Raw genomic sequence first — 25,916 nt, 5'->3', positions numbered from 1 at the left:
AAAACACTTAGTTCTCAGGAGGCCCCTTGTATACAGCAGATTAAGGATCTGGTGTTGTCACTGCAGTAGCTCTGGTCACTGCTCTGGCACAGGTTCTATCCCTTGCCCAGGAACTTCCATGTGCTGTAGGCACAGCCAAAAAAAAAAAAAAAAAAGCCCACTTAACCCTCAACATATGATCGAACTTCCAGAATGATTTGAATCAGATCTTCAAAGGGTTTATAGTGATGGTCACATATCCATTTGTTGAGTCAACATACTTATCAATCAAATAAATATTTACTGTGTCCCTACAACTTGCAAAACAGGGAGTCAGCCAGCTGTTTATGTGTGGGAGGAGGATACTTTAAAAAATGAAGAGTCTTCGGAGGAGTTCCCGTCATGGCGCAGTGGTTAACAAATCCAACTAGGAACCATGAGGTGTGGGTTTGATCCCTGGCCTTGCTCAGTGGGTTAAGGATCCAGCATTGCCGTGATCTGTGGTGTAGGTCGAAGACGCGGCTCGGATCCCGAGTTGCTGTGGCTCTGGCGTAAGCTGGCAGCTACAGCTCCGATTGGACCCCTAGCCTGGGAACCTCCATATGCTGAGGGAGCGGTCCAAGAAATGGCAAAAAGACAAAAAAATAAAATAAAATAAAGAAAGAACACAACTAGTACCCACGAGGAGGTGGATTTGATCCTTGGCCTCGATCAGTAGATTAAAGGATCCAGGGTTGCCATGAGCTTCAGTGTAGATTGCATACTCACCTCAGATCTGGTGTTGCTGTGGCTGTGGTGTAGGCCGGCGGCCACAGCTCTGATTTGACCCCTAGCCTTGGAAACTCCATATGCCATGGGTACAGCCTTAAAAGACAAAAAAAAAAAAAAAAAAAAAAAATCATATTTGTAGTGCCACATATGAACACAAAATAATATAAACCAATTATTTGTGTTGATTTGTAACAATGAATATATGGCTTTAATCACTAAGACTCAATATTGTTATACTAATGTCATAAATAGGACTCTCACTTTTTTTTTTTTAGGGCCCCACCTATAGCATACGGAAGTTCCCAGGTTAGGGGTCCAATCAGAGCTGCAGCTGCCAGCCTACACACAGACACAGCAACACCGAATCCGAGTCTCATCTTCAACCTACATCACAACTCATGGCAATGGCAGATCCTTAAGCCAGTGAGCCGGGCCAGGGATCAAACCTGCATCTTCATGGATGATAGTTCAGTTCTTAACCTGCTGAGCCACAACAGGAACTCTCTAGGACTCTCGATTCTTTAACACAGGTGGGCCAGAAATAATAAGTGAACATTATTTACGAAGAGATAATGCATGCATGTGGCAAAAAGAGCAGGGGAAACAGGGAAACGTACCTGTGTCCCAACCCCAAGAGAATGTTTCCTAAACCTAATCGCAGTCACTTTGGCACCTCCCTCTTCTCTCTGATTGAGGCTGAGTTTACATTTCAGAGGAGAGGCGAGTCCTCCATGCAATTACTTACAAGCCAGTTGTGGGTGAGATAGCCTCCATCCCACCTGACCTTGGGTTATCACGGCGCAGGTAACAGGTAAGGATGCAGCAGTCTCCCCCTGGTCCCCTCCAGGCAACACGTTCCCCGTCCACAGTAATTGGGTGAGTGCAGAAGGAGAAGGAGGCTTCCTCTCGGTTCTGCAGGAGGCATAAGGGCTGGGAGACTGGGAGTTCTGTCCAGCCATTGTCTTCTGTTGCAACAAGCCAGCATCGGGAGGCACCAAGACCTTCTGAGCCTCTGAGCAGAATCTCCTATCTCTCACCTGGCTGGAGGGGGAGGTCTGTTTAGCTCCTGGAGCCTCCATCTACCTGGGGAGTCTTTTTTTTTTTTTTTTTTTTTTAATAGCCACACCCTCAGCATATGGACGTTCCCAGGCTAGGGGCTAAATATGACCTGTAGCTGCTGGCCTGCACCACAGCTCACAGCAACACCAGATCCTTAACCCACTGAGGGAGGCCAGGGATCAAATCTGCCTCCTCATGGATACTAGGCTTCCATGAGGGTTCTTAACCTGCTGAGCCACAAGGGGAACTCCTCTCCTAAGTTTTTGACCTTCACCCTACACCGGTTTGGAAGGAAATGGCCCAGGACTCTTCCTGTGGACCAGCAGCATCTAAATCTCGCTTCCCTTCCCTCCGAACCTCTTCCCCCACCTACAACCTGCGAGGTCTGCTTCGCGGGAGAAGAGGGACAGAGGTTCTCCACACATTCAAACCAATCCACTGTCTGGGTCAAAAGCTTTAGTCTCCTTCCCCTGCCCAAAGTTTGGGCTTTTGAAATTTAAAATCTTCTGCCCTTGAATCTCAAAGCCTGGAAACTCCTCTAAGGCCAGACATGAAGCTGACTTAAGGGAGGAGAGCAGGAAGTTCCCGGTGTGGCTCAGCAGAAATGAACCCTACTAGTATCCACGAGGACGTGGGTTCGATCCCTGGCCCCCCTCCGTGGGTTAAGGATTTGGTGTTGCCGTGAGCCATGATGTGGGTCACAGATGCAGCTTGGATTTGGCATTACTGTGGCTGTGGTATAGGCCTGTGGCTATAGCTCCAATTGGACCCCTAGCCTGAGAACTTGCATTAGGCCTCGGGTGTAGCCCTTAAAAAAGGGGGGCAGGGGGAAAGCAGTTATTGGAGGGAAAAAGAGATTAAAATAATTCAAGGAAAAGTCCTCAGTTAAACCTAAGTTTTGTCTGGTCTGTGGTCTGGCGTGATAGCATAAACTTCCAAATATACAACTTAAAATAAAGCAATGCCTAAAAATATTTATACAAAGTACATAAATTAAAATAAGTTTTGAAATGTTCTCTTAAGGAGAAAAAGCATTTTCTTGAAAAAGAGTTTAAAGGAAACATATCTTATTCAGAAAGTTCTTTTTCTGTTACATACATGACCATGAAGCAAGCTTGGGCGAGAGTTTTCATGTCAATGATTATGAAGTTCCATTTTCAGGCTCAAGTTTAACAGCTGGCTAAAGCATACTAGATTCTCTCTGTTTAAGCAAATTGGAATTGAGCAGGAGTTCCCCCTGTGGTGCAGTGGGTTAAGAATCCTACTGTAGCAGCTCGGGTTGCTGCAGAGACATGGGTTCGATCCCAGGCCCACTGCAGTGGGTTAAAGGATCCGGCGTGGGCATAGCTGCAGCACAGGTTGCAGCTGCAGATCGGATTCAGTCCTTGGCCTGGCAACTTCCACATGCCACCAGTGTGGCTGTAAAAAAGAAAAAAAAAATTGGAATTGAGCAAAATCATCTGACAAGCTATACAATTTAGATCTTTCCTGGTTTCTAGGCTCTGACTTCCGACCTCCAGTAGAACTCACTTTAATTCCACACTTATCTCTCTTTCACCCTCCTGTAGACTGGGTTCTTGATTTTTTAATTTGGGCTCTGATTTTATTTTATTTTTTATTTTTCTTTTCATGGCGGCACCTGTGGCATATGGAAGTTTCCAGGCCAGGGGTCGAATCAGAGCTATAGCTGCCGGCCTACGCCATAGCCAGGGATCGAGCCACATCTGCGACCTTCACCACAGCTCACGGCAATGCTGGATCCCTAACCCACTGAGTGGGGCCAGGGACTGACCCCAAATCCTCATGGATACTAGTTGGGTTTGTTATGGCTGAGCCACAACAGGAACTCCCTAAATCTCTCTTTAATCTGCCCTTTCTTTTTATTTCCACTACTTGCCTTCGTTTTGGCCATGACGGAAATATTTACACCACAGAAATTGGCAATTGCTACATATCAGGGCTTTTCCCCTTGGAGAAGCCAGTTGTAAAGCATTTACCAGCATATCACTGATTAAGGAACCCTAAAAGTGCTTTCCTCCTGGACAGATCCAGAGCTTTTCTACTCCCCACCAGCCCCTGTTTTACCCTCCTGGAAGTCATCCTTCATACATCTGCTACCAGGATTCTCCTTCTGAAACATCAATGCGATCACGTCCACCCTCTGCCTAAAACTCTTCCAGAGCTCCCTATCGCTTTCAAGGTTTTGGCATCACAGACAAAACACTCCTTGATCTGGTCCTGCGTATCTCTCCCAGCCCAAGTCTTCCCTGACATCTTAGTCTGTCTACAGACCAGCATCTATATTCGGCTCCCACTCCTCTGTGCCTTTGCATCGGCTGTTCCTTCTGCCTGGAATTCTTGGCTCATTCCCAGGCATCTCACAAGACTGTTAAACTGTGACATTTCGAGCCTCCTTTTCGAGGCCAGGCTGGTTAGATGTCTCTTCCATGTGCCCTCACAGGACCCTGTGCATAAATCTGTAACAGTATATAAACCACAGCACTGAAACTAGTTTACTTCTTGTGGGGTGTCTGGTCCACCAGCTTGAGACTCTGACCTTCACTCCAATCCTGGAGAAAAACAGGGCTCTCTGCAGTCCTAACCTGGGCCTTTTCTTCATCTTCCCACATAGACTGTACACAGTCTTCCTGAGTGATCTCGTCCAACCCCAAGACTTCTTCCTTGGCTTCCTACCATCTGCATGCTGACGATTTACCACTTATATCTTCAGGCTCAATCATGTGGCCTAAGGAACATCTCCACCAGGATATGCCACCTCACTATCACCTCCTCTGGCCGTCTCTTCCTAGGCTCTTGTGTCAGGAATGGCAGTACCAGGGCTTAGCATGCTCTAGCCAGCAGGCCAAATATGCCCACAGCTTGAGCTAAGAATGGTTTCTACATTTTTAAAAAGGAAAGAACAAAATTAAAAACAAAAAAACATGAACACAAAGAAGAATGTACAACAGAGACCATACATGGTCCACAAAGCCTAAAATATTTCCTGTCTGGCACATCACAGAAAAAGTTTGCCAATCTGCAGGGACCACCATTTGCCAAAGAACATGGGGATTAATAATAGAATTAACTGGGAGTTCCCTGGTGGCCTAGTGGTTAAGGATTCAGTGCTATCAGTTCTGTGGCTTAGGTTCCATTCCTGGCCTGGGAATTTCTGCATGCTGAGGATGTGCCCCCACCCCAAAATAGTATTAATTGATTGATGATAACAGCAACAATTGAGTTGACCCTGTTGAGACACAGGGTGCTCTACATATTTTATATTTACTTATTTTAAAATTTTTATTTATTCATTTATTTATTTATGCTTTTTAGGGCAGCACCCATGGCATATGGATGTTCCCGGGCTAGGGCGTGAAATGGGAGCTACAGCTGTCAGCCTACATCACAGCCCATGGTAACGCTGGATCTTCGACCCACTGATCAAGGCCGGGGATCGAATCCACATCCTCATGGAAACTAGTCAGATTCGTTTCTGCTGCACCACAACCAGAACTCCTATACAAATTTATGTATTTGGCTGCGCCTGCAGCATGTGGACGTTCTCAGGCCTGGGATCGAACCTGAGCCAACATCAGTGATAACGCTGATTCCTTAACCACTGAGTCACCAGGGAGCTCCATCTCCATACTCACTTTATTCTCCTATCAACCCGTCACTATTAGGATGCTTTTGGCTCCAATGAACATGAAATTCCAACTATTTGGCTGGAACAGAGTCAGGAGAATAGGGGAGGCTCAGGCACAGAGGCGCGAGTGGTACAATTACGCCATCAGGGACCTTGGCTGTTCCATTGTCCTGCTTTCCCACGCTCAGGCAGCGGGGCTTCAACTAAAGGCTGGTTCCCACATGGTTACGAGTTGGCTGGCGGTGGTAATTGGGGCTGCAGGTCCATCAACATCTGCTTAAAGGGAGTGCTGCTTAAGGATTTCCTGTCCATGTTTCTTTTCTTTTCTTTTTTTAGGGCCACACCCGACGCATATGAAGGTTCCCAGGCTAGGGGTTGAATCAGAACTATAGCTGCTGGTCCACGCCAGAGCCACAGCAAAGCCAGATCCAAGCCGTGTCTGCAGCCTATACCAGAGCACACTGTAACGCCAGATCCTTAACCCACTGAGCGAGGCCGGGGATCGAACGTGCTACCTCATGGTTCCTAGTCGGATTTGTTTCCTCTGTGCCACAACTGGAACCCTTGCCCATGTTTCTGAGCCAGTTAGGACCTGTGCCCACACCACTCCCTACTGTATACTCTTACTCCAGATCCAAACAGTAACCAGGTCTTCAAAAAATTTTTTCAACTCCTGAATCTCTCTCCAATGCATTGATTTACATTCTTTATAACTACATTTTCCAGTCCACGGGATCCCAGAAAGAAAGCACAAGTGTTGGAGTTCCCGTCGTGGTTCAGTGGTTAACGAATCCAACTAGGAACCATGAGGTTGCGGGTTCGATCCCTGGCCTTCCTCAGTGGGTTAAGGATCCAGCGTTGCTGTGAGCTGTGGTGTAGGTTGCAGATGCGGCTTGGATTCTGCGTTGCTGTGGCTCTGGTGTAGGCCTATGGCTACAGTTCCGATTCGACCCCTAGTCTGGGAACCTCTACATGCTGCAGGAACAGCCCAAGAAATGGCAAAAAGACAAAAAACAACAAAAAAAGAAAGCACAAGTGTTTTTTCTGGGTGTCCAGCACCTTAAAGATTATTATATGAATGAATGAACTAACCTCATTCACATACTGGGTTTTCATGTTATAGTTGAAGGAAGTGAGATTCAGGTGGCGAGTTTCCTTGGCCAAGGTTGCATAGCTAACACCGCTCTAATTCAGGTCTGCCCGACACTAAAGCTGATGTTATTTCAATTGTACCTTCTCTCTTTCCACTGGCTCCTTCCTCTTAGCCTTCAACATGCTTAAACCTCTCCCTTCCAGCAGCTACAACAGTCCTCTGGTCATGCTTTCTCTACCATTATAAACGTATTTCCTGAAAAATCAGCTATTTTGCTCGTCTTTATTTATTTATTTATTTTTTGTCTTTTTGTCTTTTTTAGGGCCGCACTCGAGGCATATGGAGGTTCCCAAGCTCGGGGTCTAATCAGAGCTCCAACTGCCGGCCTACACCACAGCCACAGCAATTCTAGATCCAAGCTGAGTCTGTGACCTACACCACCGCTCACGGCAACTCCGGATCCTTAACCCACTGAGTGAGGCCAGGGATCAAACCCAAGACCTCATAGTTCCTAGTCGGATTCCTTTCCGCTTGTGCCACGACAGGAACTCCTGCTTGTCTTTATTTCATCTTTCACTCACACACATCGTGTTACTGAATCCATCTTGCAAATACCAGGACCCTCCCAACCTCCATACCTAAGGGCTCACTTTTTTTTTTTCCTTTTTTTTTTTTTCTCTGCTTCTTAAAGACCACACCTGCAGCATTTGGAAGTTCCCAGGTTAGGGCTCAAATCAGAGCTGTAGCTGCCAGCCTACACCACAACCACAGCAATGCATCTGCGACCTACACCGCTGCTCACAGGCAACACCGATCCTTAACCCACTGATTGAGGCCAGGGATTGAACCCACATCCTCACAGAGAAAACATCAGGTCCTTAACCCACTGAGCCATGGTGGGAACTCCAAAATTTGGTGTTTTAATCATATTTAACCATATTGAATATATTTAAAAATTAAGGTTATAGTTCAGCCACATCTGATTTTACAGTAGGGCTTAAAGAAGGGACTAGTTTTTAGAAACACTAAGTGAGGGCAGGTGCTGGGGAAACTAAGAGTGACTAAAAAAAAAGTGAAGGAGGGATTCTCAGGCAGTGTTATTTAAATGGCCATAAAAGAGAAAAAGATATTAAACTCCACAAAAGGGCTAAACAGTTTGCTGCTGGGCTTCAGACTTTCCAGTCAAACTGGTAGACAATCCCTCAAATTAAAAAAAAAAAAAAAAAGAGGATGACTTATTGGTACAGAACTTTAAAAGTGGGAAATGCTGCAGTAAACAGGTCTACTGGAAAACAGATTATAAGTAGTCTTCCTTCTACAAAATTCTCTACAATTTTATTTCCATTGAACTGCTATCAATTGTATAACTACATCTCGTTTCCTTATAAATAAAGATTTTTGTAACACACACAAAAAAAAATAAAATGAAATAATGTAAAAAGTGCTAAATGGCCTGAGATTGGAGTGGGTGGCCTTCTTTAAAAACTCAAGCTTCATGATGATTGTTGTACAACTATAAATATAATAAAATTCGAGTAATAAAAAAAGAAAAAAAAACCCATCAACTTAAAAAAAAAAACCTCAAAGCTTCAGGGACAGTAATGAGTTCTTACACTGTGTGCATAAATAAATATCTTGGAGTTCCCATCATGGCACAGTGGAAACGAATCTGACTAGGAACCATGAGGTTGTGGGTTCGATCCCTGGCCTCGCTCAATGGGTTGAGGATCCATTATTGCTGTGAGCTGTGGTGTAGGCCAGCAGCTGTAGCTGTGATTGGACGCCTAGCCTGGGAACCTCCATCTGCTGCAAGTGTGGCCCTAAAAAGAAAAAATAATAATAATAAAATAAATATCTTGCTGGATTTACTAATAAGTACTGTGGATATATTTCTAAGGAAAAAAATAAAAGCAAGGCTTTTAGTCCTAAGTGACTAAAGTTTACTCTGACATCATAAACATATTTCCTTTGCCAACCCCGACTCCCCAGATCTGTAAACAACAAAATGGAAGAATTGGGATATAGTTTTCATGAAAGAGATCATCTAAGTTTCAAGTATTTTTTCAGCAGAAAGTTTAAAACCTGCCAGTTGGGATGTCCTCACCTACCACGGACTACCACAAAAAGCGGAGTCAGTTTTCCTGGAGTGTATTCTCATTTATTTGACTTTCAGCAACAACGGCCACACCTCTTCCTGAACAGTTAGCTGGCCCAAGTCCGAAAATTACTTTTTTTTTTTTCTTTTGTCTTTCTAGGGCCACACCCACAGCATATGGAGGTTCCCAGGCTAGGTTAGCTCGAATTGGAGATACAGCTGCCAGCCTACACCACAGCCACAGCAACTCAGGATCTGAGCCACGTCTGTGACCTACACCATAGCTCACCGCAATGCCAGATCCTTAACCCAGTGAGCAAGGCCAGGGATCGAACCTCGCCCTCATGGATACTAGTCGGGTTCGTTAACCGCTGAGCCACGACAGGAACTCCCCACACTACTTTCCTAATGATATTAATTTGTTAAAGAGAACATGTAAAAACATTACAAAGGTTTTACAGTTTTTGTAACAATAATAAAGCTGATTGTAAGTGGTTCACATAATATTCAAAAGCATGGTAAAAATTTAAAACAAAATAAAACAAAACCCAAAATCTAAAATCCCATTTCCGGGCATTAAAGGGTAGTTTTATAGATAGTCTTCAAACATTTCTCAAACGCTATATACACTTATAAATTGATGGTGTATTAGTTTTACACGAATGAGATAATTAACATGTTCACGTGTAATCTTTTCTTTATCTAAAGTTATAGACATCTACTCATGTGATGTTTAGATAAAACATCATCACTTTTAGTAGCTTCACAGTGTGCCCTTGGACAGAGATACAATTTACTTAACCAGTGTTCTACTGAAAGACACGTAGTTTGCTCTCCAACCCCTCCCCCACCCTTCTTCCTTATTATAAACAACACTGTGAAGAGTATCCAGTTTATGTGTCATTTCAAATTCAAGTAATTATCTCTCTGAGGATAGATCCCCTGAGGTGGAATGCCAGGGCAAAGGACTCGCATACAGTACCTGATTAAAAATTACTGAGCTGTTTGGCGGAGGCCTACAGGTCAGGATTAGGTTTAGCAGCATGCGATAGAACATGCTAGAGCTGGCTTACACAAGACAGTTCATGTAAGAGAGAGGCGCCAGTCCAGGACCCAGGGGACCAGGTATCTTCCATTTTTGGTACTCCATCATTTTTAGAACTTGACTTTTCTCCATGATGCAGGATGGCTGCACCATCCTAGCCATTGCATCTGCATTCCAGGCAAGAGGAAGGAGGAAGGAACAAAAGAGGGTCTGCCTTCCAAGGGCTCTTTTGTAAAGTCTCACATGCCATTTCTGCTCACATACTAATGGCCAAAGTTTGGTTATGGGACTACATCTTGCTTCAGAGGAGACTGAGAAATGTAGCCTTCTGTGTGTATGTGTTTGTGTGTGTTCACTTACTCTGCTAAAATCAGGTAATTTTCTTTAGTAAGGACAAGGGAAAATAGATACTGGGGACAACCAATGGTTTCTGCCAGAGGAAGGACGTACTCATTTGCATGCCTGTCAGCATCACACAAGGGGAGCCATTTCCCAACCCTTTACCAACTTCATTCTGCCAGACCATTCCCAGAGCAAATGCATTTCATTAATGAAAAATAAAACATTGAACCCAATCCTCAAATAATCTGTGTAGTTTATGCCACTTGTATCAGTGATGTATACTTTTCTCTCCCAAAAGCAAGAAGATGCAAATGTAGGGTCACAAGTATTCCTTTGCCTTGACTCGGGCTTCAGGATTAAAGCTGGGTCCTTAGCTGACTTCTCTCCTCCCTCTAGGTAATGTCAGCCACAGCTTTAAATGATGCTGAGTCAGGGGAGTTCCCGTCGTGGCGCAGCGGTTAATGAATTCGACTAGGAACCATGAGGTTGTGGGTTCAATCCCTGGCCTTGCTCAGTGAGTTAAGGATCCGGCGTTGCTGGGAGCTATGGTGTAGGTCGCAGACACGGCTCAGATCCCACGTTGCTGTGGTCAGCGGCTACAGCTCTGATTAGACCCTCTAGCCTGGCAACCTCCATATGCCACGGGAGTGGCCCTAGAAAAGGCAAAAAGACCAAAAAAAAAATTATTCTCCTCATCATCTCTTACAAACCTACCTACTCCTCTTCCTGCATATGCTTTATTTTGGTGGCACTAGTTGAGTCATTCTAGACTCTCAGGTCTCTATCATCATGAAACATAGACTCTGAAACCAAATCCTGCTAATTTTACTTTCTTAACAACTCTTGGCATCCCCTTCATCTCCACTGTGCGCTTGAGGATCAAGACAAGAATCTCTTAAGAGGGTTCTCCACTTTTACCCTTGAACCAGGCTATACCCAGCATGGCAGCCAAAGCCTTCGTACTAAAATACGAATGAGAATGTGATTTTTAAATGTGCGTATAAAACCCTTTAAAGGATCTGCATGGCCAAAATCCTTGGGTGTGGCATAAAGGTCCCCCCAGATGGTGACCTTCAGTATCATCTCATGTAAAACCCTCTTTTTTTTTTTTTTTTTAGGGCCATATGCCTAGTTTCCAAGTTAGGGGTCGATTCGGAGCTGCAGCTGCCAGCCTACACCACAGCCACAGCGACGCCAGATCACAGCCACATCTGTGAACTACACTGCAGCTCATGGCAACGCCGGACCCTTACCCCACCAAGCAGGGCCAGGGATCAAACCCACATCCTCATTGATACTGGTCAAGTTCCCTTCCACTGAGCTACACCCCAGGTTTTAACATATCGCTTGTAGTTTCACAACCATAGTATCCTAAATCTATGCCTTTGCTAAGATACATCCTCTTCCTAGAATTCTTTGCCTGGAAACATCTATTCTTTGGGGTTTTTGTTTGTTCTGAGGCCAGGGACTGAACCCTAGCCACAGCTGTGCCCCGAGCTACTGCAGTGACAACACCAGATCCTTAACCTGCTGAGCCATGAGGGAACTCCAGTATTTTTTAATTCAATAAATATTTACCAAATCCCCCACTGTGTGCTCAGCATTGTGCTAAGAGCTGGATTCACAACCACGAGTGATGTGAAAGCAGACTTAGGCTTTTGCAGCCCTGAGTCTACATAGCTTATGTTCATAAAGGCTAATTTCCACTCACCATCCCTTGTTTGCTAGAAAAGAAATTTTCTTTCTCCCATCAGTCTCAATAAGATGCTGAGAAATTGATGTTGCCTTGTTGGCAATCATGTCAAGAGAGGTTTTCTTCGCGTCTTGTTGCTTATTCAAATGTTCATTTATTTTGGCTTTGAGGGCTCCATGCTGCTGGCTGCCACTACCCAGAGTCATGTGGATGCTTAAAATGGAAAACTGGGGGGTAACCTACATTTGACATTATTTCTCAAGCTCTTTTCTCAAACTAATTCCTGAAAAAGGCCAGGTTAAGGGATTCCTGGCAGAGAAGAAAGGAGACCTGAGAATAGGATGGATAACTAAGCAAAATGGGGAAAACGGTGTTTCAGGTGGAGGGGTAGCGTAAGCCAAGACAGAAGGACCGAGGCCGTGCTGCACGAATTGCAGAGAGGCTGTGTCCTGAGGATAGGTAAATAACCTCCATAAATAAGGTTGCAAAGGCTTAGCTCACAGACACCTTAGCGCACTGACGCCTGGCCACACCCACCTGCATCGTGGCAGTTCTAAGCCCTCGGCTACCTTCCTCTGCCTCCCTACTCCCACCCTGCACTGCAAAATTTCTACTCCTCTTTCACTTCCTTTTCATCTTCTCAATTCCTTGTTTCCTCTTTTACTCTCTCCCCCAAACAATAATAGTCTTGAGGAGTTCCTGTTGTGGCTCAGCCGTAATGAACCCAACTAGTATCCATGAGGATGCGGGTTCGATCCCTGGCCCTGCTCACTGGGTTAGGGATCCAGAGTTACCATGAGCTGGGGTATAGGCTGGAAGCTGCAGCTCTGATTCGACCCCTAGGTTGGGAACTTCCATAGGCTGCAGGTGTGGCCCTAAAAAAAACAAAGCAAACAAAACAAAACAAAATAATCTTGAATGGAAATATCTTAAGGTTTAGAGAGGATATATTGAAGGGAATCCAGGTACACTCGCTCTTGCACACCAAGAAATTCAAGTTGGAGAGAAAAGCGTGACTTGGAGCAGAATCTAAGAGCACAGCCCAGCTAGATCAGAAAGGCCTGGGTGTATTATTCATGACTGCTTGTCTCAAGACACTCAAGAGACAGAAACTCAATCCTGAGTCGTTTAAGTAAGAATGCAATTGCGTTGGGTTATATGACTTGCAAAGACAGTGGTGGGGCTGGCCTCCGGCATGACACGATCCAGGGGTGCAAAATGACAGCACCAGATTAGCAGCTCTTTTTCTTTCTTTCTATCTCTCGCTGTTGTTGGCCTCATTATCTTCCACTGCAGATGTGGGGGACCTGGCGGCCAGAAAGTCTAAGCCTACGACATCCCGTCTGCGGATTCTCAGAGGAAGGAGAAACGAGCCCTCTGTGATTGGGGGTGAACAATCCCAAGAGAATGAGTGTATTGGTCCAGTCTGTGTCACTATCCACACCTGTCCTGGAGGCAGGCGGGTTAATGATTGGCCAGGCCTCGGTCAAGCGCCTGTCCTGGGGATTGGACCCCAGCAGAGGTGGAAGGAGGCAGGAGGGCAGAAAAAAAAATTGGCAATTTGGTTGGAAGAGGGACGTTGTGGCCAAGAGTATTAGGAGACAATTTAAGTAAGAAATGGGACCAGATTGTGTAGATCACTATCCTGTGAGTGCAATGGAACACCAAATATTCTGAAGAGAGAGAGTGAGTGTGTGTGTGTGTGTGTGTGTGTGTGTGCAGCTGAGTCTGTCGTTCACAGTTGTTAGGCTCTACAAAGTCCCTGGCAACAATGAATTAGCAAATACCAAATCACTGATTACTGCCCTGGAGGAAACACAGGGCAGGTTCCTACGAGCCTCTGCTCATATTTTCAACTGATCCATATAGAACCTTGTTTTGTGGTGTTTTGATTTTTTTTTCTTTCTTTCTCTCTTTTTTTTTTTCTTTAATAGGACAATGGTATATTTATTTACAATTGGACCAAAAAAAGGCATACAGGCATTTTTTAATAAAAAATAATGGTGATGATGATTAATTGATTTTTTTTCTTAAGGGCCGCACCTGTGACATATGGCAGTTCCCAGGCCAGGGGTCGAATTGAAGCTACAGCTGCCAGACTACACCACAGCCATAGCAACTCTGGATCCTTTTTTTTTTTTTTTTTTTTTTTGCCTGTTTGCTATTTCTTTGGGCCACTCCCGTGGCATATGGAGATTCCCAGGCTAGGTGTAGAATCGAACCTGAAGCCGAGGCCTACACCACAGCCACAGCAACGAGGGACCCAAGTCTCATCTGTGACCTACACCACAGCTCACGGCAACACCAGATCCCCAATTTACTGAGCAGGGGCAGGGATTGAACCTGTGTCCTCAGGGATGCTAGTCAGATTAGTTTCTACTGAGCCATGACGGGAGGAACTCCCAGAACTCCTTTTTCATTGACTTAAAAAGTAATGAGTACTGTTCTACTACTAAATCTCTCCACTTCCAATCAAAACCTCATCAATAATAATAATAGCGATAAGTACATATAGCCCTTAACACAGCTGCTTTTGTTGTCCTTGTTTCCTTCTTTTTTTTTTTTTTTTCTTTTTAAGGTGAAAGCAAGTTTCACCTCAGTTTATTTAGAGAGATACACATTCCATAGACAGAATGTGGTCCTTCTCAGAAGGGAGAGTGGCCCATCCTTAGCTTGCTTCTCCGTCTTTGGGGTGTCATTAAGACCCATTTTTCAGTTGAACAAGCTGAGGCAGGAGGTAGTGACTTGCCCACAGTTCAACCACTACAAAACGGTGGAGTCTGCTTATAGAATCCATGTGTTCGTGTTCGTTATTTATTTGTTTGTTTTTGTTTATTTATTTATTTATTGGCCATGTCCACAACATGTGGAAATTCCTGGGCCAGGGACTGAACTGCCATAGCAGTGACAACTGCCAGATCCTTAACCAAGAGGCCACCAGGGAACTCCAGAGAATCCATATGTGTAACTACTACGCCAAATTAATAGTACCGGTTACCGTTTACAAACTCTCCTGGACCACACAGCTGTCCTCCTGTCCCCTCTCTGCCCCGTCTCAACAATTCCTCCCACCCTTCTCCCTCCCCCCAGTTTATGGCTTGGCTAAAATTGCTCACTACTTCTCATCTAAAATAGAACAGTAATAAAACATGCTCACCCTTACTTCTGCCTTCAGTGATTTTCCTTTAAAAAGCAATGAACTTGACCGTCTAAACCTATTTCAAACTATAGTTTATAAATCCTTAAATCTGTAAAATCCTCCCCTGCGAGCCACTTTTTTGGGCAGCACTCGTGGCATACGGAAGTTCTCAGGCTAGGGGTTGCATCGGAGCTACAGCTGCTGGCCTACACCACAGCCACAGCAACATAGGATCCAAGCGGTGTCTGCGATCTATGCCACAGCTCATGGCAACACCAGATCCTTAACCCACCAAGCAAGGCCGGGGATCAAACCTGCATCCTCATGGATGTGAGACAAGTTTTTTTTTTGTTGTTTTTGTTTTTTTGTCTTTTTGCTATTTCTTGGGCCGCTCCTGCGGCATATGGAGATTCCCAGGCTAGGGGTCCAATCGGATCTGTAGCCACCGGCCTACACCAGAGCCACAGCAACGCAGGATCCGAGCCGCATCTGCAACCTACACTGCAGCTCACGGCAAGACCGGATCGTTAACCCACTGAGCCAGGCCAGGGATCGAACCCACAACCTCATGGTTCCTAGTCAGATTCATTAACCACTGAGCCCCGACGGGAACTCCACGAGTCAAGTTCTTAACATGCTGAGCCACAATGGGAACTCCTGCTAGCTTTAGTTTTGATTGTGCTTTCACTCCTCAAACATAGCTGGTCCCTGGTGGGGAGCATATGAGATCGGTTTTTGAGAAAGGGGAGTGGGAGGAATTTAACTCAGCAAACACATGCTACTCTGCATCAGGCAACTTTACCCAAGGTACAGAACCTCACAAAGTTTTCACCAAGCAATCTTAGGGGCCGTCCACATCAGCAACTTGCCTGGGCTCAAGTACACAGCCACAGTGGCCCAGCAAAGTTCCCAGCGGCCGAGGTTCATGAATGCTTCACACATCTACGCATGTGCTTTTCAAGACTGCTAATTTTTTTTTTTTACTTATAACAATAGCCACCTGACTTTGCCTCGCACATTCTTATTCATGTTGGAGACGCTGAGCTGCCAAATGCCTGGCTCACCCCCAGCTCCGATATCTGCGGCTGACCCTCTTGGAATTTGTTCTGCAGGTAACCTCTGGCTTGCCCCCGCCAGCCACTGCCAATTGGACCAAGGTGACCATCTATCTGGACCAGTTAGGATGTTTTCAGTTTTCGACGATGTAAACCCCTCTAAGCCTCGTTTGAGCAAAAAAGAGACCCTCACTGGCTTACGTAGCCATAGGCCCAGCTGGCTCCAGAAGCTGCAAATGGCACCGCAAAGACCTGTCTCTCTTTCACCTCTTGGCTGCTCCTTCCTGTGTGCTGGCTGCACCCACAGCAGGTTGACCCTGGTGGTGACAAGATGGCTGCTTGCAGCACTTTTTTCAATAGCCAAGACATGGAAACAACCTAAATGTCCATCGACAGAGGAGTGGATCAGGAAGATGTGGTACATATACACAATGGAATATTACGCGGCCATTAAAAGGAATGAAATACCGGCATTTTTAGCAACATGGATGCACCTAGAAATTATTATGCTGAGTGAAGTCAGCCACACAATGAGACACCAACATCAAAAGCTTTCACTGACATGTGGAATCTGAAAAAAGGACAGACTGAACTTCTTTGCAGAACAGTTGCTGACTCACAGACTTGGAAAAACTTATGGTCTCCAAAGGAGACATTTTGGGGGGTGGGGGATGTGCTTGGGTTGTGGGATGGAAATCCTGTGAAATTGGACTGTGATGATCATTATACTAATATAGATGTGATAAATTCATTTGAGTAATAATAATAATAATAATAATAATAAAACACACACAGGAAAAAAAAAAAAAAAAAAAGATGACTGCTGGCAGCTCCAGGCTCATGTCACTAGAGCTCCGCATGGAGGTGGGAGGAGTGCTTCTTTCTCCGCAGTCTCAGCATCTAATGGCTTACATTGGGTTCTCGAAATCCTACTGGCCATTGCCAATGATGGGTCCAGCTATTCAACCATGTGCAGTGAGACTGAGGGAAGTATGATTTTTCTGAGGACAAGCTGAGCACTGTTACCACAAGAAGGGAGACAGATGCTAGTGGCAAACCTCTCAGCTTTTACTTATTTATTATTTTTTGTCTTTTTAGGGCCACACTTGAGGCATATGGAGGGTCTCAGGCTAGGGGTCTACTCAGAACTGTAGCTGCCGGCCTACACCACAGCAACACCAGATCCGAGCCGCGTCTGCGACTTACCCCACAGCTCAACGCCTGATCCTTAACCCACTGAGGGAGGCCAGGGATCGAACCTGCGTTCTCATGGATGCTAGTCAGATTCGTTTCCACAGAGCCATGACGGAAACGCCAACATATCAGCTTTTAGGGAGTTCTCTTGTGGTCTAGGTTAGGACGCGGCACTTTCACCACTCTGGCCCAGGTTCAATCCCTGGTCTGGGAACTGAGATCCCACATCAAGCCACTGCACACTGTGGTCCCCCTCAAAAACAACAACAATAATAATAAAAAGAATCAGCTCTTAACTCCAAGAACAGGCAATACGCAGGTTCAATGGGCCACTGAGGACGTCTGGTGGGAAAAACTTCCCCAACAGGGAACAGGGGTCTGAATGCAAACATGAGCTTCTCTCTCTGGAGGAAAAGGAATTGCAGGCCTGGGACTGGAAGCACAGAACAGGGGGCCTGGCAGGGGTAGCATAAGCAGAAGGACACAGAGACTCAGGCGCAGAGAGGGAGACGGAGCGGTCACGTCCTGCAGCAGAAGGGCTGGTGAGACCCACTCCTGCTTTCGGGGAAGCCAGCCTGGAGCCGTAGCCCCTCCCCACCTGGCTGGTCCGGGGGCCACACCCTCTCTGCTCCCTGCCCCTACCCCACCTCTAAGTCCTGAATACTTTGTGTCAAGGTCATAGCTCCTTTCCAGGACTGTGGGTCCCGCAGCCTTTTAGGCTGGGCAGTTTTGTTTTTTATTCTTTTTAGGGCCACGCTCACGGCATATGGAGGTTCCCAGGCTAGGAGTCTAATCAGAGCTGTAGCTGCTGGCCTCCGCCACAGCCACAGCAACACCAGATCTGAGCTGAGTCTGCAACCTACACCACAGCTCATGGCAACGCTGGATCCTTAACCCACTGAGCAAGGCCAGGGATCAACCTGCATCCTCACGGATGCGAGTCAGATTTGTTAACCTCTGAGCCACGATGGGAACTCCAGGCTGGGCAGCTTTAAGCCCAACTAAAAGCTGAGTTCTTTTTTATTTTTATTTTTTTTTATTTTTTTATTTTTTTTGCTATTTCTTTGGGCCGCTTCTGCGGCATATGGAGGTTCCCAGGCTAGGGGTCGAATCGGAGCTGTAGCCACCGGCCTACGCCAGAGCCACAGCAACACAGGATCCGAGCCGCGTCTGCAACCTACACCACAGCTCAGGGCAACGCCGGATCGTTAACCCACTGAGCAAGGGCAGGGACCAAACCCGCAACCTCATGGTTCCTAGTCGGATTCGTTAACCACTGCGCCACGACGGGAACTCCAAAAGCTGAGTTCTTTACTAAAATGTGAGAATGATCGCAGAGAGGCAACTTGCCAACTCAGCCACGCCCCAAAAGCCAAGCTCCCTGCACCCTCCCCTGTGCCACCACATCCATCCATGGTCGTCTCTCTTCTTCTCTGGGTGTCTTTTATTCTGTTCTTTTGGCGAGTTGCCTACAGTTAAGAATGGCCTCTTCACCTTTCTTTGTTTTTTGATCTTGCCCACAGCACGTGGAAGTTCCCAGGCTGGGGACCGAATCCAAGCCACGGTAGTACTCAGAGCTTCAGCAGTGACAATGCCAGATCCTTAACAAGCTGAGCCAGCAGTACACCTTTCCTTCTTTTCTTTTTTTTCTTTTTCTTTTTAGGGCCACATGTGGGACATACGGAAGTTCCCAGGCTAGGGGTTGAATCTGAGCTGCAGCTGTTGGTCTACACCACAACCACAGCAACTCGGGATCCAGGTTGCGTCTTCAACCTATGCGGCATCTCCTGGCAATGCTGGATCCCTAGTCCACCGAGTGAGGCCAGGGATTGAAGCCACATCCTTGTGGATATTGCGGGAACTCCACGTTTCTCTTGTCTTAAGCCACCCAGTTTGAGGTAATTTGTTATAACAGTCCTAGGACACCAATACAGTGTATGAGGATATTCATGGCCCCTTACTTGAGTCATACAAATGGGTCAGTGGGAAAGTGTAGTTGTCTGGATGCATCAGTCATTGCACACCTGGTTCCAGCCCCACCTGAATCACCATCTGCAGGATGCAGTCCCCTGGCCCTCCCTTGCCATAGTTAATTGGACCAAGATGGACACGTGTCTCTAGGCCAGTGGCTCTACCGGCTAACCTGCAATCATGTGACCCATGTGGCCTAGAGTGAAAAGATAAGCCTTCTCTTGAAATTTTGAACTAAGACACTGAAAGGGATATGGTCAGTTAGCTGCAGGGAACTTAAAGAGAAATAGAAAAGTGTGGGAGTTCCCATTGTGGCTCAAAAAAAAAAAATAAATAAAAAATAAAAAGACAAGAGAAACGTATTGTCTCACAGTTCTGGAGGTCAGAAGTCTGAAATCACAGCGTTGTTAAGGCCGTGCTCCCTCTGCAGCCTGTAGAGGTATCCTTCCCTGCCTCTTCCTAGCTCCTGTGGTTTGCTGAATATCTTTTTTTTTTTTTTTTTTTTTTGTCTTTTTGTCATTTCTTGGGCCGCCCCTGCAGCAGGCATATGGAGGTTCCCAGGCTAGGGGACGAATCAGAGCTGTAGCCGTCGGCCTGTGCCAGAGGCACAGCAACGCGGGATCCGAGCCGCGTCTGCAACCTACACCACAGCTCACGGCAATGCCGGATCCTCAACCCACTGAGCAAGGCCAGGGATCGAAACCGCAATCTCATGGTTCCTAGTTGGATTCGTTAACCACTGCGCCACGACGGGAACTCCAGACAATCTTTGGCATTCCTGGTTGCCTCCCGTTCTGCCCTGGTCATGACCTTGTCTTCTGTGTCTGTTTTGCATGGCTGTCCTGTTTTTGTTTTTTTGCCCACCCGTGGCATGCACAAGTTCCTGGGCCAGGGCTTGAGATGGAACTGCACCACGGCAGTGACATCAGATCCTTAACTGCTAAGTCGTCAGGGAACTCCTTCCTCTGTCTTCTTATAAAGACGTCATGTTGGATGGCATCCACCCTCTTAACTAGAATAATTTTTAATTCGTTTCTTTAAAGATTCTTTAGTCACCGCTTAAATAAGTTCTATTAATGGGGACTAGATCATCTGCAATAATCCTATTTCTAAATAAGATCACTGCTTGAGGTAATGGGACCTAACTTCAGTGTATCTATTTTAGCAAGAACACAATTGACCCATAACAGATCCATGGATTGTGCAGCCAGTTTCTCCACAAATTAGAGGCACACCTATTTCAGCAGAATTACTCCCAAATGTAGGGTCCTTATGGGAAAGGCATATGACACTGCTGTGAATAAGCTGATGAGGATGTCTGCTATGTCTTTATGTACTCATTGAATGTTCTTAGTCATGCTATTAATAAAGCAGTCTTGGTGTCACTACCTTCCCTCCAAAATAGAAAAAAGGTAAAAAAAAAAATCAGTATGCAGAGGTAATATTATGGAATGTATATATATATATATATATATGTGTGTGTATATATATATATATATAAAATTATTTTCTTTTTGTCTTTTTGCCTTTTCTAGGGCCGCTCCCACGGCATATGGAGGTTCCCAGGCTAGCAGTCTAATTGGAGCTGTAGTTGCCGGCCTACGCCAGAGCCACAGCCACGCCAGATCCGAGCCACATCTTCGACCTACACCACAGCTCCCTGCAACGCCAGATCCTTAACCCACCAAGCAAGGCCGGGGATCAAACCTGCATCCTCATGGTTCTTAGTTGGATTCGTTAACCACTGAGCCGTGACGGGAACTCCTGTGGAATAATTTTTAATTCATTTCTTTTAAGATTCTTTAGTCACTGCTTAAATAAGGTCTATTAATGGGGAAAAATAAATTCAATAGAGTAGAAAAACGCACAAGCACTAAAATTGTGCCCAACTACCCCATAGGTTCTTCTTTTTTTTTTTCTTTTTAAGGCTGCACAAGAGGCATATGGAGGTTCCCAGACTAGGGGGAGAAATGGAGGTGTAGCTGCCAGCCGATGCCACAGCCACAGGGACACCGGATCCCTGACCCACTGAGTAAGGCCAGAGATCAAATCCACACCCTCATGGATACTAGCTGAATTCGTTTCCCCTGCACCACAACGGGAACTCCTTTTTTACCTATTTTTGTTTAGCTATTTTACATATAGTAGTGTATACTGTTAATCCCAACTCCTGATTTATCTCTCTCCCCATCTCCATTTTTTTTTCTTTTTTTTTCTTTTTAGGGCTGCACCCGCAGCATATGGAGGTTCCCAAGATAGGGGTCAAATCGGAGCTACAGCTGCCGGATTACGTCACAGCCACAGCAACACCAGATCCGAGCCGTGTCTGTGACCTACACCACAGCTCTCGGCAACACCGGATCCTTAACCCACTGAACGAGGCCAGGGATCGAACCTATGTCCTCATGGATGCCAGTCAGGTTCGTTAACCGCTCAGCCACGACGGAAACTCCAGTTCAGATTAATAATATTTATTTATATCAAGTTACTGAGAACAAAGAAACTATTCTGATGAAAAGAGATCTTTGAAATTAGGCAGTGAGATATAGGTGAAAATGAATATTACTGTTACTCAGCAGCAGTCGTCAATGTCTGCATTTTATTATAATGTAAGGAAAATCCCAGTCCGTGCAGATAATCATATGTCTGTCCTCCACGTGACATCCAGAGTGATCATTTCCTGATTACCATCTTTCATCAACTCTAATACGCCACCAACTGTAAGTTCTTTCAGTATTTTACGTACAGCTCAGAAAGAAAAAAATGCTAATTAACCTTTGATTTCGGCGCTATTAAGATGCAAAAAAAACCTGTCTCACAATCACTGGGATAGAGTAAGCCAGCCGCTTCCTTCTCTTTAAGAACTGATGGCTTCTGCTTCTCAGGATCGGACAAAGCTTGAAGCTGGTGTGGACCTCAGCGCCCTGCTCTCCGCAGTGTCTGCACCAACCATCTTGCCATTCACCCAGTCTCGAAGGTCGGAGATCAAACTTCTTCGGGGATCCCGGGTCCGGTCACATGCTCGAGCACTTCGGTGTCTCTCCTGGACAATACTTACCAGGGTTGACATCTTGTTTGCTTGACGTCTTAACTGGCTTGTAGGTTTATTTGTTCAGTATCCAGCTCCATGAGGGCAGAGTACATGAACTTTTGCACCCTATTGTATCCTTCAGGCTTGGCACAGCTCCCAGTAACACCTGGTAAACAGAAGGCACTCAAATATTTGTTGAATGAATGAACTGAAATTTTTTTCCTTTTTGCCTTTTTTTTTTTTAAAGGCTGCCTGTGCAACATACGGAAGTTCCTAGCCTAGGGGTCGAATTGGAGCTGCAGCTGCTGGCCTACACCACGGCCACGGCCACAGCCACAGGGGATCCAAGCGACGTCTTCAACCTGCACCACAGCTCACAGCAACACCGGATCCTTAACCTACTGAGCAAGGCCAGGGATTGAACCCGCATCTTCACGAATACTAGTCAGGTTTGTTACCGCTGAGCCACAACAGGAATTACTGAAATCATTCTTTATTTCATTTGATTTGATTTTTTTTGTCTTTTCTAGGGCCACACCCACCGCATATGGATGTTCCCAGGCTAGGGGTTGAATCGGAGCTGTTGCTGCAGGCCTATGCCACAGGCACAGCAACTCGAGATCTGAGCTGCATCTGCAACCTACACCACAGCTCATGGCAACACCAGATCCTTAACCCACTGACCAAGGCCAGGGATCGAACCCACAACCTCATGGTTCCTAGTCAGATTCGTTAACCACTGTGCTACGATGGGAATGCCCCTGAAATCATTTTTTTTTTTTTTTAATTTACAGTGGCTGATTTTAGAGTATGTGCTCTTCAATTCAAGGATCCAGAAAATCCAAAAAAATGTGAGTAAAGACTTTCGTTTTCAGAGGCAAACAATGAACAATTCTGTACTAAATTCTTGTCTCCTTATCACAAATGCCAAATTTGGACAAAAAGCATTGGAAATTACTATGTGTTAAGATCTTCTTTAGCTTGGAGTTACTACCCCAAGATGATTAACGTGTTTTTGTGACCTCTCGGTGTGTGAAGATTCTGTGCAGGGCTTGTGCATCGAGCTTCGGATTTGCAGGCTTCCTTTGCTCTGATTATACCTGCCTTGTACGGGCAAGAATCCAGAGGGCTGGTCTGAGCTCCTTCTTCCCGAACAATGATACGTTTGTAAGACAGTCTACTGTGTTTACAGCGATGACAGATGCTTTTGGCTGTGGCCTGAACCTAAACACATTCCTCTAGATTTTGGAAGCACAAGTTAAAGTGCTAAAACTTGGTATATAAACCAGGCGAGAATGTAGGCATTTCTTTTGTATTCCAAGTTTTAAATTAGTGAAAAATATTCCCAAAGAGGAGATTTGGATAAAAATGCATGTGGAACCTCCAAAGAGCAATTTGAAAACTACTCACTGGCTGAATCAAGTCTTTTTTTTTCTTTTTTGTCTTTTTAGGTCCACACCCGCGGCATGAAGCTTCCAGGCTAGGGGTTGAATCAGAGCTGCAGCTGCCGGCCTACACCACAGCCACGGCAACTTGGAATCCAAACTGCCTCTGCCACTTACACCACAGTGCATGGCAATGTCAGATCCTTTAACCCACTGAGGGAGGCCAAGGATCAAACAGCATCCTCATGGATACGAGTCGGGTTCATTATCACTGAGTAACAATGGGAACTCCCTTGCCTGTTTTTTTGAAAAATAAAATTCGCTATCTGGAATTCCTGCTGTGGTGCAGTGGGTTAAAAATCAGGTTGCTGTGGAGGCTCGACCTGGGAACTTCCAAATGCTGTGGGTGTGGCCATAAAAATTAAAAAATAAGAATAAAAAATAAAATAAAATTCACTATCTAATTAAAATAGAAATTTTGAGCAAACTTGAAATAAAAGGAAATACGGTCAATCTGAGTTTCAAAAGCTTATAGAAAACATCATACTTTACTGTGAAATATTGAAAGTCTTTCTCCTAAGTCCAGGAACCAGAGAGGAATGCCTGGTGTCATTTGTCTTCAACATTTTAGTGGCAGTCTTAGCCAATGCAATAAGGCAGGGGTAAAGGAGGCATGAAGATTAGAAAGGAAGAAATATGTCATTATTCACAGATGACATGAATGTATCAGAAAGGGTAAAAGAATGATAAATTCTGGGCAGTACATTCTTTGGCAATTTTTTTTTTTTGGATCTGTCTCCTCAGTCAAGGGAAACAAAACCAAAAATAAACAAACAGGACTACATGAAACTAAAACAATTTTGCAGGAGTTCCCGTCGTGGCGCAGTGGTTAACGAATCCGACTAGGAACCATGAGGTTGCGGGTTCGGTCCCTGCCCTTGCTCAGTGGGTTAACGATCTGGCGTTGCCATGAGCTGTGGTGTAGGTTGCAGATGCGGCTCGGATCCCACATTGCTGTGGCTCTGGCGAAGGCCGGTGGCTACAGCTCCGATTCAACCCCTAGCCTGGGAACCTCCATATGCCGCGGGAGCGGCCCAAGAAATAGCAACAATAACAACAACAACAACAAAAAAGACAAAAAAATAAAAAATAAAAAAAAATAAATAAAAAAAATAAAACAATTTTGCATAGGAATCTGTCAACAAAACTAAAAGGCTGGGAGTTCCCACTGTGGCTCTGTGGTAACCAGATTAGTATCCATGAGGATGTGGGTTCGATCCCTGGACTTACTCAGCAGGTTAAGGATCTGATGTTGCTGTGAGCTGTGGTGTAGGTCGCAGATGTGGCTTGGATCTGGCGTTGCTGTGGCTGTGGTGTAGGCCCGTGGCTACAGCTTTGATTTGACCCCTAGTCTGGGAACTTCCATATGCTGAGGGTGCAGCCCTAAAAATTAGAAAACAAAAACAAAAACTAAGAGGCTGCCTACTGAATGGGAGATGATATTTACAAAACTATATCTGATAACAGGTTAATATACAAAATAAACAAAAAAAGGATACAACTCAACAACAAAAACAAATAAAAAACGATGGGCAGGGGACCCGAAGAGACATTTCCCCAAAGACAAGCTGATGATGGTCAAGAGACATATGAAAAGATGTTCAGCATCACTCATCAGGAAAATGCAAATCAAAACCAGAATGAGCTATCATCTCACATCTGTCAGAATGGCTATTATAGAAAGGACAACACATAACAAGTGCTGGCGAGGCCCTCCCGCCCTGTCGGTGGGAGTGTAAACTGTTGCAGTCACTATGGAAAACGGATGCGGGTTCCTCAAAAAATTAAAAATAGAAGTAACATATGACCGAGCAATTCTGCTTCTGGGTGTTTTTCCGAAGAAAGCAAAAACACTAATTTGAAAAGATACACGCACGCCGTATGTTCACCGCATTATTCACAATAGCCAAGAGATGGAAGCCACTTAAGTGTCCAACATCAGATGAATGGATAAAGAAGATGTGGTCTATATATTCAATGGTACATTAATCATAAGTGAATGAAATCTTGCCATTTGTGTCAACATGGGCAGACCAGAGGGTATTATGCTAAGTGAAATAAGTCGGACAGAGAAAAGACAAATACTGAACGATTTTACTTATTCGGAGGGTCAGAAAAACAAATGAACAACTATATCAAAACAGAGTAATAGATATAAGAGAACAAAAGAGGTAGTTGCCAGAGGTGGGGGGTGGGGGTGGGGGAGATGAATGAAATAGGTGAGAGAAATTGAGAAGTACAAGTTTTCAGTTACAAAAATAACTAAAGTCAGAGTTCTCGTCATGGCTCAGTGGTTAACGAATCCCACTAGGAACCATGAGGTTGTGGGTTCGATCCCTGGCCTTGCTCAGTGGGTTA

General features: G+C 45.3%; 1 protein-coding gene across 4 annotated transcripts in view; it reads right to left on the bottom strand.

Annotated features, from left to right (window-relative positions):
* The window catches only part of FBXO36 (F-box protein 36), an 89,845-nt gene that overhangs the window by 53,567 nt on the left and 10,362 nt on the right, over positions 1-25,916 (bottom strand). The window contains exon 3 of one of the 4 annotated variants that reach the window (XM_085000676.1): positions 21,669-22,279. The exons of the other annotated variants lie outside the window; for them this stretch is intronic. Within the exon in view, the coding sequence (XP_084856802.1) occupies positions 22,170-22,279 (110 nt within the window). The 3' untranslated portion in view covers positions 21,669-22,169. Of the gene's footprint in view, positions 1-21,668; positions 22,280-25,916 lie in introns of those variants that run through there. 4 annotated transcript variants of the gene reach the window in all.

Source organism: Sus scrofa, chromosome 15 (assembly GCF_054392235.1).
Source record: "Sus scrofa isolate SSC_HxYL_T2T_F1_AM1 chromosome 15, Sscrofa_HxYL_maternal_Yorkshire_Landrace_v2.0, whole genome shotgun sequence".
NCBI classification, from domain to species: domain Eukaryota; kingdom Metazoa; phylum Chordata; class Mammalia; order Artiodactyla; family Suidae; genus Sus; species Sus scrofa.
This window is presented reverse-complemented; position numbering and strand designations above follow the sequence as displayed.